An 18,536-nucleotide genomic window follows, 5' to 3' on the forward strand; every position below is an offset into this window, starting at 1 on the left:
AAGGAGGAGGTTGGGGTGGATGGTTGGGTCAAAAAACACAGGACTTTCGCCCACGAGTTTAAGTCAAAGTTGATTTATTTGTCACATACGTTCCGTACTTAAGTTACAGCACTTCAGGAGTTATTTTAACCCAAACCGCAATCTTTTCCTAAAGCTAACTAAGTTGTTTTTGCACTTAACTTCCGTATTGAAGTTTCACCACATCCGGAGTTATTTAAACCCAAACTGCAATCTTTTCCTAAAGCTAGCTAAGTAGTTTTGTTGCCTAAACCTAACCAAGTTGATCTAATCCTAAACCTAACTAAGTAGTTTTATTTTTGAAAAGACTGGAGTGGAAATTGACACATATACGTGACACATGTTGCTGGACATTTGTAGGAAAACGCACAAAAAATACGTCGTTGGAAGTCGTGCCCAACGTCATGAAAATAAAGGGAAATTTGTGTTTATGTACATGAATCAAATAGATTGAATTTCGTCACTATTTCACAAACTGCCATGAGACTGTGTTGTACCAACAGAGGTGGAAGAAGGACTCAGACTATTTACTTAAGTAAAAGTAGAAATACCATATTCTAAAAATACTCTGAATTAAAAATGTTACTGAGGTAAAAGTACAGAAGTATTATCAGCAAAATGTACTTAAAGTATCGAAAGTAAAAGTACAATATAGTAGTATGCACAATGTTATAGTAGTATTTCAATGTTGTAGTTCGTTAACATGGAACTAATTTTAGATACTTTGTGTACTACTGTGTAGATTAGTAGTATAGTACTTCATCATTTATAAGCATATCATATGTTTTTATGTAAGAAGTACGTAGCCTGAGTGTCAAATACATATAGTGGAGTAAAAAGTACAATATTTCCTTCTGAGATGTAGTGGAGTAGAAGTATAAAGTAGCAGCTAATGTAAAGTACAAGTATGTCAAAATTGTACTTGAGTACAGTACTTGAGTACATGCATTTGGTTACATTCCACCACTAGTTACCAGTCATTCATTTTTCTTTAGGATCAGGTTACGCAGTGTAATCCTAACCCTGCACACAGCTTTTACTGCTAAAAAAGTTTAAAACATGACACGCAGTCCGTCATATGTTAAAAGCAACTCGGTGCATTGCAGTATCAATAGCTGAAGCTTCAGCCGTTTGCAATGCAATTAAAAACTCAATTTTCAAAGCGCTTTGCTGAGGGTGATGAATGGGCCAGTAATCCCTTAATTGTTCTCTCTTATAGACAGAATCACAGAAATGATAGATATTTTATTATGACAGAGTGAGACTTGAAGTAAATAAAATAAGACTGGGAGATATCAGTTATAGTTTATTCAGCTGATAAGACTGTTGTCAGGCTATTAAATAGGCGTTATCAGTCGCTATAAGCCCCATAGATGTGGGTCAATAGGGGCCTACTACATCCACAAATAGGTTTTATCATTTATTCACATGGTAGATCACTGAAAGAAGGAATAAAAGAACACGACAGCTACCTCTAGCAGCCGTAGTAATTATGACAGGAGCAGAAGAGGAAGTCAGGCGCTGTAGGAAAGGTTTTCACCCAGGACACCGGAGTTCACATCCCGTGTGAAACCAACAATTTGTAGTTGTCTTTGTGTTCATAGTTATTTTAACCCAAAACAAGATTTGTTTCCCTAAACTAAACCAAGTGTTTTTTTGCCTAAACCTAAAAGAACTGTAGTTTTGTTGCCTAAACCTAGCTGTTTTTGTGCCTAAACCAAAGAAGTTGTAGTTCTGTTGCCTAAACCTAAAGAAGTTGTAGTTTTATTGCCTAAACCTAACTGTTGTTGTGTTTTTTGCCCAAATCAAAGAAATTGTAGTTTTGTTGCCTAAACCTAACTGTTTTTTGTGTTGCCTAAACCTAAAGAAGTCGTAGTTTTGTTGCCTAAACCTAAAGAAGTTGTAGTTTTTTTTAAAAATAAACCTAAAGAAGTCGTAGTTTTGTTGCCTAAACCATCCATTTCATTCAGTTTTACAACATTTTAGAATGTGTTGCTTTTTAATTTCCACTTTCACTTTTACAACACAGTAGGCGCAGTAGGCCCCTAATGACCCACATCTATGGTGCTTGTAGCCACTGATAACCCCTATTTAATGGCCTGACAGTGATCGAATCGGGTGATTTATTATAATCTAACCTCCTAAAAAAGGCTTATAAATAAATGTGTTTCCGGCTAGGTAAAAAAACAAAAATGCAAAGAGCCAAAAACATTTTTTCAGTCACTTTCATGATCATTTTCAGGACCATAGACAGTTCTATTGGCTCTATGTACCCTCACATGTGTGTGCCTGTATGTATGTGTGTGTTGTATGTAACTTTGTCCTCTCATATATTGCTTTCCCCTCTCTCTAACCTTTTAAAATGCCATTGCATGCACTGAAGATAAAATATGGATAGAGACAGATCACAGAATGCATGAAAACTTTCCCCACTGTGGGAATAATAAGAACCGCAGCATCTCTCTCCATGTTCGCCTCTGCGCGGTGTTCCTGTAGATCTGCAGCAGCAGCAGCAGCAGTATTTGGTGAAGTGGCCAGCAGGCTGTTCGGAATCATTGGCCACCAGAGATTGCAGTGTGTTTCTTTTGATTGAGGCCAAACAGAAGGCTATAATATTGACAAGTGCAGCGCGTATTCCGAGCCGTCGTAATCTGCTGGGTTGAGGCTTTTTTTTATTTTTTTTAATTTAACGTCAGATCAAGTTTGACCAACATCGGCTCCAATCGGAGTTCAGATCAGCTCTTTCTTCCTCTCCTCCACCACTAGCCCACCCTCCTCCTCCTCTCCCTCTCTCTCTCTCTCTCTCTCTGTCTCTCTTAGTTGCAAGAAGAAAAAACCCTCTCTGCAGCTGCTGGGCTGCACCTCAATGAACCTAATTGGTGCACTGTGAGCGACCATCATCTATCTCTCTATCCGCTGGATTTGCATCGCGCCTCGGCTTCCATCCAGAACATATGAGTCTGCTCCGACAGACCCTTTGAGAGGAGTTGAACACATCAGGTTCGGAGGGGGAAAAAATGGCACAACAACGAGTGGTTTTGTTTCTTCTACTGTGGCTCTTTGACAGATCGTTCGCGGGATTTCCCAATCAGATTAATATCGGTAAGTGTCTTTTTTTGTTTTGCTTGAGAGGCTGCAGATTGCGGTGTTTGTGTGGGAATAAAGATTGCAGTGTTTTATTATAGGCTACCGGAGAGATGTGACAACGGAGCGCGGAGCTCTGCGCAATGACAACTTGATATGCTGCGATCTTAAAGATGCTGTAAAACTGAAAGATTAAAGCTTCACAGAGTCTGTGTAGTCATTTCTTTAAAAAAAAACAACACATAAGTGTAGCCTATAATAATAATAATAATGATAATGATGAAGGAGACGCTCGATGTGAAGAGTTCCAGACAGGCGCACCGTATCAAAAAATGCATACTAGTTCTTCTTTCAGCCTCCTTTTCTATGACAGTGGGACGTTTATATAGAGTTCCTTCTCACTGAATCAAACCAACATTGACTAAAGAAGAATGCACAGATGTGTGATCTTTGGTTTCCATCTCTCTTTGTTTTATTCTAAGGTGGACTGTTCATGCGATCCACGGTGCAGGAGCACAGCGCGTTCAGGTTCGCAGTCCAACTCTACAACACCAACCAAAACACCACGGAGAAGCCTTTCCACCTCAACTACAACGTCGACAACCTCGAGTCGTCCAACAGCTTCTCGGTCACCCATGCGTGTAAGTGTGTGCTTTCTATTTCAGTCATGTCCAGATTCAGATTCACCCCCCTTCTCTATCCCCCATCCCACACACACACACACACACACACACACACACACATGTGTCCACAGCACAGCAGAGCAGAATTATTTATGTCAGATCTCATCCATATGGAGCTCATTCATAGAGGAGGCTACATCTCAATCCAGAGAGGAAGGAAGGAAGGAGGCAGTCAAGTTCATCTCACTTCAATCTGGCTCATAAAGTCCCCATGGGGGGAATGTACAAATAGAGTTTTTTTCTAATGTACACAGTGTTCTTTGCATATTTACCCTATACATTGTTTGCTTGGGGTTTTACCACAAAATGAAAACATGGATACATTATTTTTTTTACATGTAAACATTTTACAGACAGTAGCATGTGGTTGGAAATAGGGGTGGGGAAAAAGAAATCGATTCACATATGTATCGTTTTTGAAATTGTATTTTTAATGCCAGAATTGACATATTTGCTTCATTTGAGTCTATGCGGAGGGAGAAGGAAGTTACCGCTTTTGTTGTTGTAGTCTGAGTAACGTGACGTCATATCCGTTCCGTATCCGTCAACCAAAACAAACAAGCAGAAAGTAGAAAACGGCAGAGGGTCCCACGTGGATACGATCTGCTCCCTTTACATTTTAAATCTAAAGTGGTAAACACTTAAAATACAGTAAAGAATGGAAACACTTTGGGTTTTGGACATTGCCAGGAAAAGCAGAGCCGTATTGCGGTGATGTGCGGTCAAGCCAGCCCTCGCTCTCATCTCCGTGGTCAAATCGTGCCGAAGCTACAACTGTAGAGTACCTATATACTGACATTTATGTTAAATGCATTCAAACGGCCCCGAGGGAGCTGACCAAGGATGTATAAAGAGAACGGAACTGACGGCAGAGCTAGCGACGCACTTGGAGAAGTTAGAGGAAGTATACACGTGCGACTACGTCCGGTTTTCAAAGTCCCTTAAAAAGAAAATACCACTAAAATATGAGGGGAAATGTCTTTATTCTTTGATTTTTGGGTTGCTGGAACAAAAATTGATAAATAATGCCTGAAAATGACTGATATATATTTGACTTTAGGACATCTCTGACTACATACATGCTGAAAATTAAACATTTTAATGTATTCATTTAGATATTTTCCAAATGAAAAGTCCCTAGAAGTGTATGATTCAGCTTTTTCCTATCACAATAAATCGTAATATCGAATCACAATACTTACTACTACTACTACATATCGAATCGGCACCCAAGTATTGTGATAGTATCGAATCGGTGGAAAGGTGAATCGTCCCAGCCCTAGTTGGAAACCACATTCACAGCGTTTATGTCTGTTTTGTCTTGAGGTGATATATAAAAAATATAAAAATTCCACATTGTAAAATAAGTTCCTTTGGTGAAACGCTAGCTGTATACATGCTGGCCTTGAGAGTGCAGCCAATTGCACAACAAACCCTGTAACAAGGACTCTGGAGGAGTTCATGTGTTATGGGACACAATTGGATGTGCGTTGACTTGAAGTGTTGACTCACTATCCGAGAAGGAATTATATAAATTGGTATAGTATAGAACACTTTCCTCTCCATGGGTGTTATTATGTGGTTATGGTCCATCCCATGGTGCAACTGGTGCAGTGGCTGATCCGAGAGATCATTTCTACACCCCCATTGGCTGCAGTTTCTTGAAATCAGCAGACACAGAGTGGACCAAATAGAGTGGAGAATGCCATTTTGTGATGTCATTCGAAATGATGAGTTCAGTTTGACTTAAGAGACGGGCGTCTCTGTCTGGCCGGTCCCTCTAACCCCTGTGTGGCACGCTCATAATGGCCCCTCTGACTCTCCATGTGCCGGAGCATTCCTCCCGCGCCGTCCTCTGACTCCCCCCTGTCTTTCAGAGCATCTCCCCCCAGCATTGCAGAGTCAGCTCATTAGCACCCAGCCCTCATAGCGCCTCACCGTGCTGTCATTGGGCGAAAGGGGGGGAGAGAGAGAAAAAAAAAAAATCCATAGCTCCCCCAACCAACGCCAGCAAATGAGTCGGGCTCAGACCTGCAAGAGGAGGCGGGTCTGAGGCGGCGAGGGGAGATAAAGCGAAGCGCCGTATCACAGGCAGCAGAGCCGCGAGTGCCCTAACGAAGGCATTCGTAAGAAACAATAAGCAAATGAGAGTGAATAAATAATAGATAGTGCTGTGCAATTTCACGCGTGTTGAAGAGGAAGGGAAGCATAGTAGGAAAAAGGCTTGATATCAGAATCTAATTAAATTCAGGGGCAGACAGAGCTTTAGCGAGAGAGGAAGGGGTTCCTGTGGGAGCCGTGGCCCCGTTTCTTGTTTCTCGCTGCCACGTCTTAGCATCTCCATCAAGAGCTCTGTCTCAGGACCGCCTTGAACTTCAGATGCAAGAGAACTACGAGCTTTTAATGATGCAAGGAAACCAACGCTTTAAAGAAATGTGTTGCAAAAATAGGAGAGCGATTGTCAAATGTCATTAAAATGTTTGGCGAGAGCATCTCTTTTCGCTTTGATGTGCGTATTAATAATCTGCTCTGCTTGAAATTTCTCTGTCTGTTTAGCGTGCTACATTATAAAGGAAGACGTTTTACACTTTACACTACTTAATTGTAAAATAATCAACAAACTCATAGCTGTTAAAACAGTCTTTCCAATCTGATTTGTGTAACGTGTGATCTGAGACTTTTTTTTTCTCAAGGTAGTGCCCCGAGACTCTCGTCAAGCTGAGATCGCAAACCGCCGACAGCTCACGCTGAGCTCACAACAGTCCATAAGCACCTCGGATTGTCTCTGCCAATGTAGTGAGCAAAATAGAGATGACGGTTATTAGATATCACTTATCTGCTGATTTCCAGAGGCCGTTTGAGGCTTTGCCTGCGCTGAGTGAGGACCTCCTGCGTTTCTGAGTTTTATATTCGTCAGCGTCGTTGTGTTTGTTCCGCGAGCTGTCACAATTATTTAGTGGACACTCATCTTTCCCTTTGTCATCAATAGCCCCCCCTGTGGTTGACTCAGACCTTTGTCAGCAGTAGCACACGTCTATTTTATGATTGGGCTATCGGAACTTTTTTTTTTTTTTACAAAAGTTGCATTTATGCAGGTTTGGGGGTAAATCTATTTCGAGCTTGGTTGCTTTGATCGAGATGAGTTGTGGCTGTCTAAGGACGTGCAGAGTGGTTGAAATGACAGCATCTTTTTTCTGTCTTATTCAGACTTTCTTGAAGCTGCTGCTTTAGCGTGCTTTACTCTGGGACAGATGCTGCCAAAGCCCTTTTCCTGTGACTCATCATGTAGATCACTCCCCCCTCATTTGCTGTACATCCTTTTAAAAAGTACCATAATGGAGATAGAGGAACAAGAGGACACGCATAACACAATAACCAAACTTGCTAGAGTTTATTTAGCTTTTTTAGAAAAGAAAATATGGAATTCCTTTAGGTGCGATGAAGGCAGGACTGTTTTCTTTCAAGTCGGTTTAAAAACCTTTATGCTATTAATTGAATTAGTGGCCGGCAGCAAAAAACAATGTGTGGCTCCGGTAATCCTTAAGGCATGGCTTTGTACTGCAGAGGCATGGTGGTGTGTGCTTTGGTGGCAACACTGTTGTTGCTTTGAAGTGACATCAGAAATTGTGAAATGTGTAATTACCGGTGCAGGGTCCATAATAGCTGTGGAAACTAGGAGTCAGGTACGCTTCACAGAGAAGACCAGGGTAGTTCAAAGCAGAGGGGACCAGTTTGAAGAAAGCAGAGTAGACAGCATTAATGTTCCTGATGGTCACGGCTAGCCAACTTAATGACACCACCATCCCTTTCTCTCCTGTTTACCCCTTCTTTTTCTTCTCCCTCCTTTACCTGAGGCGAAGAAAACATCAAGCACCCCCCCCCCCCTTCGCCTCTCCTCCTCGCCACGCCATTTATTAGATTACTCGCCTTGATTCCTGTTAAAGGCAAATTTTGCAATGCTTGGCTTTTGAATCTCATCTCCCCTATTCCTCATTCCTCATTCTGTCATTAAGCTAATGGTCTGTGTCCCCTCTGCCAGCCTTCTTACATGTGCCTACCCCTCTTTTATCGAATCCTCCGGGTCCTCAAACCCTGGCAGTTAGCAGATGCTTCTTTTTTGCCGCACAGTTCAGCCACTGCTGTCAGCTACTGTAGGCAAAAGCTGCTGTGCTCCGAGAGTATGGAGATAAAACAAGAGTCACTGTGATTTGTCATTTACCGTGTCAAGAAAGAGGAGCAACAAGCAGAGTGACTGTAAGGTGTGATGGATCTCATTGTGAATAGAGAGAAGATGAGGTTTAAGGAATAGTTTGACATTTTGGGTGGTATCAATCTTCTCATCTAGCTCTTGGCAAGAAAGCGGACAGGTGTATTTCCCAAAATGTCAAACTATTCCTTTAAGACTGCTTCAAGTGAGTAGCAGTTCATGTCAAGAATGAGTCCTAAAGCCTGGACATGAATTAGCATTTTAGCACTTCCGGTTCCTTCGTCTGATAGTTAATGGTCTGTGGTTAACACAAGCTTAAGAGATTTTATTACACGGCTTTGTTGAATACTTGATTCTGATTGGTCAATCACAGTCATTACAGTCTTTTATTCCTTTATAGCAGACCGTTGCTATGGGCGCAGCTCTGATGTAGGATTCTGGTGGACCGTTTTTAGGGCAAATGATTGATTTCTTAAGTAGGTAATCGAGTAATAAGCGGGATAATGCACGGCTAGTGGGTCATTGTTGTGAAATAAACCCTGCAAGACGCCTCCACTTCACGTCAGGGTTTATTTCACAACAATGACATTATCCCTTACTTAACGTTTTGTTCTACGATATAAAATATGTCAGTAAATACCCCACTCGTGAATTTTGAAGCTTTTATGTGTCTTAAAAAATGCGGTAGCTAACAAATGGCTAAATGAGACTACAATACGTCATCACGCCGACTCGTCCGTCTTTACAAACTCGTCGCGTTTACTAGTGCTCATGTGTCCGTGGCGTAGTTCGTTTATAGCTTAACGTTAGCTTTTTACTTCTGGCGATTGCACTCCCGCTTCAAAAATCATAGAAGCGGTGTTCATTTGTGAACAAAACGTGTAAATATCATAAACGTTTGTTCCCCACAGATCTTATTTTCTGCAATAATCCAAAACCCAATGGAAAAATCCCATTGGCTTTTTGCAGAGGGAACCCGGGCGATGCTAACTTCCTGGTTGGCCTACAAAATACGTCTATATAAAACACTCTATTGTCAGTGTGAAGCAGTGTACATCTGACTGGATGTTGTATTCCACATGATGCAGGTGGGTGATCAACGTGTGTGAGCAACATCAGGACAGTATCGGGATCAGAAAGTGTGTGGCTCAGGAAGGAAACTCCAGCAGATGCTTGTATCTGGATAGATCATCGCAAACTCTCAATAACATAGAGTGCACAAGCCTATTTTTGTTGTCTAGACACAACACAGTCTTAGAAACATCTTCTCCACTGACCTTTACGCCCACCCAGAGCGCGGTAACTCTGCACATGTTGCCCAGAAACACCAACGGTCTCTTTACCACCGGCGGCCCACACTATGACTGAGCGCATGTGGCAAATGGCATATGTTGCGAAGCGCAGTACGAAAGGGGCCCTTACCAAATCCTTGCGTGTATTGTTCTGTATAGCTTTTGGGGCTGTTGTTGTTGTCGATGGCGATGGCGGTGGTGTGTGAATGGATGGTAAACAAAGCGACAGGCAGGCATGTTTTCGCAGCGCATCATGGCCTGACAGATGCAGGCTATGGTCGAGAGAAGCTCCTCAGGTGATTGTAGTGGCGCTACACTCCTTGTCCTTGCAGGCTGTAACTCAGCTTGAAAGGTGTGACCGGGGGAACATGGTGGGAGAAGCTGGGTAAGAGAGGGGGGGGGAGGATAGAGACGAAGACTGCAGTAAGAGAAAGCAGGAATTGGATTAAAGGATGTTTTAGATGTTCCTTATATAAAACAGTTTGTGTGTGCACAAGTGTATGACTGTGTGAGTGAGTGAGTGAGTGAGAGCTCTCCAGGCTATGGGGGGTTGTTCTGGGACATGCCATCACAGTCCAGCTGTGTTAGAGGCACAGATGGAGGTTTGTTTATTGACGCACAGGCATGATGTGCATATGCATGCGTGTGTGTGTGCACATATGCACAGAGCCACGCGAACAGACACCGTATGCATAGAAACACACATCCTGTCTCCCCCCCTAACTGAGTGCATTTCAGTGTTTTGTACTAAAGCTCCCGTAACACACTTCATCATTCATCCAAAGGAAAGGTCACGGTGAAAAATATGCTCGGCTCACCCCGTGTCTCTTTGTGCAAACACTGTTTTAGAAGATACAATTTTTGGAAATATATGCAGGCTTAGGATCTATGTGAGGTGCGAAGAACAAACGAGCGTATTTGATAAGCACCATGACTGTGCAAAAGATAGAAACACGAGCCACTGTAGAGTAACGTAATGGTGTGATTTCGAGGCCAGGCGGTCTCGGAGGTTCTCTGTCGAGGCGGCTGGATCAGTTAGATGAGTGGTACAGTAACGGCCCGGGATGAGGTTACATGCTCTGGGAACTGCGAGGCCTCTGTGGAGGGGAACGGGACGTCAGCAGAAAGGAGGTGACTGACAGCACAGCTCAGATATAGAAAGGATGAGTCAGAGAGAAGGTGGAGCCTCTGTCCGATACAGTTACATGTTATGATCTGACTCGAGTTTAAAGATGTCTAGCTGAGTTATTATTATTAGGGCTGTCAATCGATTTAAATATTTAATCATGATTAATCGCAAATTAATCACACATTTGTATCTGTTCAAAATGTACCTTAAATGGAGATTTGTGAAATATTTAATACTCTTTTTCAACATGGGAGTTGGCAAATACGCTTGCTTTATGCAAATGTATGTATGTATTTATTATTGGCAATCAATTAACAACACAAAACAATGGCAAACATTGTCCAGAAACACACACAGGTACTGCATATAGCATTAAAATATGCTCAAATCATAACATGGCAAATTCCAGCACAACAGGCAACAACAGCTGTCAGTGTGTCAGTGTTGCTGACTTGACTATGACTTGCTTCAAACTGCATGTGATTATCATAAAGTGGGCATGTCTGTAAAGGGGAGACTCGTGGGTACCCATAGAACCTATTTTCATTCACATATCTTGAGGTCAGAGGTCAAGGGACCCCTTTGAAAATGGCCATGCCAGTTTTTCTTCGCCAAAATTTAGCGCAAGTTTGGAGCGTTATTTAGCCTCCTTCCCGACAGAGCTAGTATGACATGGTTGGTACCAATGGATTCCTTAGGTTTTCTAGTTTCATGTGATGCCAGTATCATCACTCTAGCTCTAAAACCCACTATAACCTCCAGAATATTGATTGCGTTAATGTGGTAAAGAAATTAATGGAGTTCAAACTAATTATTATCGCGTTAATGTTGACAGCCCTACTAAATAGTCAAAAATATAATATTTCTTGATACTACAAGTGCCTGACTTACTGAAATTTAGTACTGATGTATGACTAATTAATGGGGCTGCCACCTCTTGGTCGATTAGTCAACTAATCGGTCGTTTTGGGCTTAGTCCACTTAGATTTCTTTAGTCGATTAGTCATTTTTTTAATGCTTTTTTCATGCTGTATGACTGATTTCCAACAAACTTATGAGCACATGCCTGGTAAACACAAGATTTGTGGAAAAACTCAGTATTACAGATCTGTCAATTAAATGGGCAATATGATGAAATATATTGTCAAAACAATAAAGAAATATCGATTTTATATATTTTTCTATATAGTTTCTATTGCGATATAGGCTAGGCCTTTATTTATTTTTATTTATTTTTTACTTTATAATTTCACTGTTTTGTTCATTTTGCACCCAACTTCTTAAAATGAGAAAATACTATTTAATTCACACTGGAGTATACAAAAATAGGTTTTATTATTATTTTGAATTTCCTGAAAACATGCTGTATCGTGATTTATATCACTCAAGATATGAATTGACTTAAATTGTGATAGAAGATTTTGGCCATATCGCCCAGCCCTAGAGTGTTAGTCGACTAAATTCTTTGGTCGAGCACAGCCCTACCAATAACTTATCCTATCCTGCTGGCATGACTACAAACACTGGTACTGTTTGTTATGGTCACATGAGGATAAAGCTTTTTCATACAGCAAACACATAAAAGGCAGGAAAAAGTCCAAAGGCTAAACCTCAAAAACGGAACATTATTCTGACCTAATTTTCTGGCCATGAGATGCCCTCCGCTGTATTTTTTATTTATTTATTTATTTATTCTAAAGTCAGGCGCACAGCTGAAGCCGTAATGAGATGCAGACTAGAAAACATAGAACACACTCCGAGGCAGATTCAACACAATGAATTTTTAATCAGAATATCAAAAGATCCTCTTAAACCCAACCTGAGGAGAAGTGTTGCTGTCGGAGAGTGCTATTTGTCTTGGAATCAATGACGCTGCCGGCAGATGTTGTTTGATAAAACAACAGCTTTTCCTCCCTCGCTGCTGCTGTGGTGGCTTCAAATCTCCATATATCTTTCACAAACACTGGGCGTTTGGCCACTTCAGCAGCTATGGAACATAAAAAAGGATCTGGTATGGGCACAGATTTTCTGATTTGGAAGAGGGGTAAATCACATCACAGATGTACATTGGTACTTTTAAAGCCCCGACAGTTATCCATCTTTTGTGGTATGTTCAGACCTACTGTGGGGGTGTTGGGGTCTTTGGATTTCTTATTGATTTCCTTTATCTATCTGCTCACTTTCCAGGGGCAAATGTGATAAATTGCAAATGAGAAGAAGGATTAATGTGAAATGATTATGAATGGACTGTCATGGCACCCTGGAAATATCATCACCCTATATACCCCACAGTTATTTCAAACAAACAGCCAACATAGAATTACTGCATATTAGGGCTGTGTATTGGCAAGAATCTGGCGATACGATACATATCATGATACAGGGGTTACAATTCAATATATTGCGATACCGTAAGCGATAAGGCAAACACACTACAATATGCATAAAATCAAAATTAAAAGAAGTTTACTTTTTTATTCAATCAAATCAGTTGGATCTGCATTTGCATTTATCACAGTCCCTGTAACATCAACATCATAGCTCTACTTTGAGAGGGCGCATACACTGAGAGGGCGCATATCCATGCAAATTAAATTAAGTTTGACTGATTGAGTTGAGCTTTGCATAAAAATTGTTGATTAAAAATCTATACTGTTTTTGAGAATCAATACATAATATCTAGGGCTGACAGAGTTAACGCGATAATAACGCAAATTAGTTTTAACGCCACTAATTTATTGAACGCATTAATGCAACTTGCAATTTTTTGGCCGTAGTGGACTCAGCTTAAAGCTAGAGTGAAGATACAGGTATATACATATCATATGAAACTAGAAAAACCTAATGAATCCATTGGTACCAACCATGTCTTACTAGCTTGTCGCGAAAAAGGCCAAATAACGCTCCAAACTTTTGCTAAATTTTGGTGAGGAAAAACTGACATGGCCATTTTCAAAGGGGTCCCTTGACCTCTGACCTCTAGATATATGAATTAAAATGAGTTCTATGGGTACCCACGAGTCTCCCCTTTCCAGACATGATGACCACTTTATGATAATCACATGCAGTTTGGGGCAAGTCATAGTCAAGTCAGCACACTGACACACTGACAGCTGTTGTTGCCTGTTGAGCTTGAGTTTGCCATGTTATGATTAGAGCATTTTTTTATGCTAAATGCAGTACCTGTGAGGGTTTCTGGACAATATTTGTGATTGTTTTGGGTTGTTAATTGATTACCAATAATAAATATATCCATATATTTGCATAAAGCAGCATATTTGCCCACTCCCATGTTGATAAGAGTATTAAATACTTGTCAAATCTCCCTTTAAGTTACATTTTGAACAGATAAAAAAAACGTGGGATTAATTGGGATTAACTATGGACAATCATGCAATTAATCGTGATTAAATATTTTAATCGATTGACAGCCCTAATAATATTGCAATATTCAAAACTTTCTTACACCCCTAGTGCTGTATTCCCATGATAACTGATGCTTTTATATAATGCATGCTACAGTGGGCCTGCCAGAAATGCTTTACGTGTATGAGAGACGCTACATTATTGCTCATAAAGCTTGAACGCTTAAATAGATTTTGTTGACAATAACATTTCCACAACTATAAAAAAACATTTACGCCACAGCTGAGCAATGAAAACCCTGATGTAACCATTAACCATCCAAGAATGGGTTTAAGAATAATTTGTGCACCACTGACCCATGTGTGAGCTCCATGGCGAACCCACGAAGGCGTGGATCAAGACCCCCTTGATTTTTTCGCCAGCAGACATGATGCAACATGACAGCCCATCTATGCTCCGCACATCTGTTCATCACTGTTCAAATAATAGGGGCGGTTTCTGAACTATAAGTCAACAGTGACAGGCCAAGTCTGTGTTCCCTTATTGAAGATGATATCAGCGTCGCGTTGTGATGAACAAGAGGAGCCGGCTGACTGTATAAAAAGCAAAACGATAAACACACTATGAGGGACCACACAGGAGGAGAGGAGACGCACAAAATCCTAGTGGTGCATTAGACACATTCGCCGCCGAGCTCTGTGTGAGGGAAAAACTGTTTATGATAAGAAAAAAAAGCGGCACACGTGGTGCATTTTAAGTAAAATGAACAGGGGGTTGAGCTGCCATTGTGAACTATTCATCTCAGGTGCATCAGGGATGTGTCTGCCAGCAGCTCGGCTCCGTGTGATGGCTGCTTTCCATTTTGTTTTCTCAATGAGCAAAACCTCTCAAGGAGAGTGGAATACGTCGTTTGTGGCGGAGATTGTTTTTCATTTGGAAATGCCATTTACCCTTATGCTCCTGTTGTGAAAAGGCAGGGGATGCAGGAGGTAAAGAAGAAGAAAGGAAGAGCATTTTCAAAACGCCTGTAAAGATCTCTTACATTGCAGTCAGCATTTTTTTTTTTTACTTTTTACTCCCCCTCTCTGTCTTTCTCATTTCTATATTTCTCCCTTTATATGTATTTAATCTCTCCCTCAAAGCCCATTACGGCGATGTTCCCGCAGCCGCTGCAGTCACACTCAGCTAGCTATTGGCCATTCACTAGACTCCCCTACAATACCCGTAATCACTGAATCAGTAATCCCCTACTTGAGCTGGAATAGCACATCCGCATCGCGCCTCATCGGAAGTTGCTGCATTGGCCTCTGAAACTCTGAAGTCCTCCTCAATAAGAGCTGCTGACTGCATTGTCCTACCCAAGGTCAGATAGCTTATGGAAGAAAAATACTTTTGAGCCTTTTTATTATTTCTGAAAAGCGCCCAGAGAAAAGCATTAATTGGCACCTATGTGCCGTCTAATCTTGTCGGTCCACTTGGACGGCGTTATCAGCTGTTTATTGTTTGGGCGCCCCCTCTGTGTGTGTGTGTGCGGCTGAGTCTGATTTCCGCGCAAAAATGTCAGGACATCAGGGCGGCGTTGTGATGAATACAAAACATCAACAGGGAGTGTCACGAATGTACTCTCCCACCAACTAGTAAATATTGGATCACAGTGCGACGAGGGCTTCCAGCTTCCAGCTCTCTCTCTCTCTCTCTCTCTCTCTCTCTCTCTCTCTCTCTCTCTCTCCCGTCTGCCGACTGAGCAGATTGATCCGCACGTTCCTGGCCCGTTTCAAAAGAGGCAGTCGCTGGCAGAGCCCTGCCAACGCTGCATGTCTGTGCAGAAACAAGGGCTCAATCATAACTGATTGCTTGTGACAGTTCACAGTCGCCGGGCCACTGGAGCATCATAACCTTGTGAAACTAGTGTATGGGCACTCTAGCATGCGGGCTGAAGGAGAGGAGGAAGAAAAAAGGAAGGTATTAGCATATCCCTCGCAGTGATACAGGGATGCAAATAAGACGTGCCGTGCCATGAATAGCCTCTGTGGTTAATATTAAACACGACTTATGCAATGAATGCAGACCAACACATCTGGAAACGGAGGGGGGATTTATAGACAATTACTGCAGCTGGGATTGCAGTTGCTGCAGATTGAAGAGCCCAGAAATGTCAGAGCGGGATCTGTTGACATGTTGACGGCGAGGCCTGAGGAGCCACTCAAATCACTTTATCCGTGTTGTCACCATAACAAGCGGCAATGTATTGCTGATTGTTCACTGATTCACAGTGAATGAGTTTAATCGAATCTGCATGAATGCCGTAAAGAGTAGAATGGGAGTCAAATGGCCGTGAGTAACATGCGTGGAATTGTGACTCATCCGCCGCTCGGGTCATCAAGGAGGTGGTAGCCATTGCTCTTCGTCAGTTTTTCCAACTTAGATTAACCCTCTGAGACCCACAATAGACCCACAATAGACCCATTTTTGTCTTTTTTAGGGGGGTGCAGGGGTTCTTTAGGGGGAGATAGCAGGTCAACAGTAGATGTCACATAGAGGTGGTGTACATCATCTGAAAGCTGGGAACCTGCATGCAGCTCAGTACTGTGTGTCAAGTTGTTCTAGTAATAAATCAAAAATAAACATGAAGTAATTAATTAATTAATTAAAATAAATTATAAATTTGTATAAAGGTTTAGAACGACACTCGAGAATTGATAAAAAATGATCAAAAATCCCTCCAAAATACCACATTAAGACATCAAGACCTTGAGGAACACCACAGAAAATGCAAAATGCTGTGATTTGGTTTAAAAAACTTTTGGCCATTATATAGCGAGTGCTTATTGTCAATAATCCTAAGAAAGCCATCCTTCCTCTGAATGCCCAGAGAACCCATTTTCAGTCACATATCTTGAGGTCAGTGGTCAAGGGACCCCTTTGAAAATGGCCGTGGCCGTTTTTCTCGCCAAAAAAAAAGCCCAAATATGGAGCATTATTTAGCCTCCTTCCCGACAACCTAGCATGACATGGTTGGTAACAAATGGATTAATTATGTTTACTAATTTCAAATGATATCTGTACCTGATATCTGTAGCTCAGAGGGGTTAAGAAGATGTATTAGTAGGTGCGAACGAGAGAAAAGATTTAATTGTGACGCAGTGGGGTCTATCTTACATTACACGCGTCTTACCGCCGCTTCTCCTGTCTTTAGTGCTCACTATCCTCATGAGTGAGAATTAAGTGAACATGATGTGCTCGCCCAACCGTGACCCTCCTCTGTTTCTCCCTCCAATGGTTAATTCTGAGAGTGCTGTTGTGTGGCTCTTGCCATTTCACACATGGCTACATCAAACCTGTGGGCGGTTGCTCCCAGGGCCGCTGTCCGCGTCTTATGTGTCCATGCATGGCCGCGTGATGAAATATTGAAGTGTTCCCATCATCGACCGTTGGATAGCCGCCGGCGCGATTCCCGTCCCTTAATTTTATTTTTCTCCCCTTTCTTCTTCATCTTGGCGGCGTGGCTTTATTTTCTCCGGCGTGGCGTGCAGATCAGGAAGGCAAACCTCATCTGGACCCGTGACAGAGCTAATCCATCGCAGCTGCGGAATGAAAAGGCCGTTTGGAGGGAATCCATTCCAAAGGGCCTCAATGGAAAGCCTCTCTCAGATGCCGGTGCCCTTTGCAGCCCCGACAGTGCTAGAATATGATGAAAAAGGGACCTGGGAGAGTTCAGTGGCTTAGCTATGTTTATGAGAGCAGGGAGTAGTGGAGGAGAGAGGTGCAGCGCTGGAGATGGAGAGATGAAGTGACCAACCACTGTGTTTGTGTATGCCTGTGTGTGTGATGTGAGCTGGGTTGTAAGCACACAGCACAGCAGCGCTTCCTTCATCTCTCCACCTACCTGTCTTCTATAGCGAGCTGAGGCGAGAATAGGCTGTGTGAGGATTTGTGAGGTTTTATATACGCCTCTGTAGATGAGCTGCACACATTCAATAGCAGACCCACAATGGCTGCGAAGTGGACAGTGGACGAAAGTAGCAAGATGTCCGGTTTGAAATGAAATAACCACAAAGGAACGAACAGTATGCGTGAAATAGCACCTTGCTCTGTCTATTATAAACGGGCAGTGAGGCTAAAAACATACCTTTCTTTAAGTATGCCAAGGGCACAGAGAAAGTCTCATCAGTTCTCTTGCTTTTCCTCAACTCTTTGTGGGATGTATTTTCCTCTTGCCCATTGTAGAGCTGCTGCTACTGTACCAGGCCCCATCCCTGAGCTGTAAGGGGATAGACTTTGGGTCTTTTATGCATAAAGAAGCTTAAGTTTGGAAATTGCTCTCAAGTGGCCGAAGTTTGAGAAACGTCAGCGAACATTTCACTCCCAATTTCAGGGGTTTGTCTCCGAGTTAAGCTTTTCAGCCCTAGGACTCCCTGTAACTGAATGAAATATTTAGGTGTATAATGAGGAGGAGTTTCCATTGTAGAAGTTGTGTAGCAGCCATGTTATGTTCACAATCCAAGAATGAATGGGATTAGCACTAAATGAAGGTATAATTTAAAAAAAACTTGTATAACATGGTCTTAAATTGTCCGTGTCACTTACTAACAGTGGTATTGAGCCTCCACCTGCCTACACCCAAATACGATGGACGTGATTGAGCGTTCCTTTTACTCTGAATTACCCAGAAAACATGGTGTTAAAGGAAAATTATGGTTTATTAAAACTTGAGTTTTATTTGTGGAAATTCAGGTCATCAGTTCTATCTAGTACAA

The 18,536-nt window shown here is 41.9% G+C and overlaps 1 protein-coding gene across 5 annotated transcripts in view; it reads left to right on the plus strand.

Moving 5' to 3' along the window:
- Positions 1-2,456: 2,456 nt before the first annotated feature.
- The window catches only part of gria3b (glutamate receptor, ionotropic, AMPA 3b), a 98,293-nt gene continuing 82,213 nt past the window's right edge, over positions 2,457-18,536 (plus strand). For 2 of the 5 annotated variants that reach the window (XR_005208159.1, XM_037779990.1), the window contains exons 1-2: positions 2,458-3,120; positions 3,585-3,743. Coding sequence is in view for 4 of the 5 variants with exons in the window: in XM_037779990.1 (XP_037635918.1) it covers positions 3,036-3,120; positions 3,585-3,743 (244 nt within the window). In the remaining variant the exon portion in view is untranslated. Of the gene's footprint in view, positions 3,121-3,584; positions 3,744-18,536 lie in introns of all 5 variants that reach the window. The other 3 variants (XM_037779989.1, XM_037779988.1, XM_037779991.1) reach the window with 2 other exon arrangements.

The sequence above is a fragment of the Sebastes umbrosus genome, chromosome 9, assembly GCF_015220745.1.
Source record: "Sebastes umbrosus isolate fSebUmb1 chromosome 9, fSebUmb1.pri, whole genome shotgun sequence".
Classification (NCBI taxonomy): Eukaryota; Metazoa; Chordata; class Actinopteri; order Perciformes; family Sebastidae; genus Sebastes; species Sebastes umbrosus.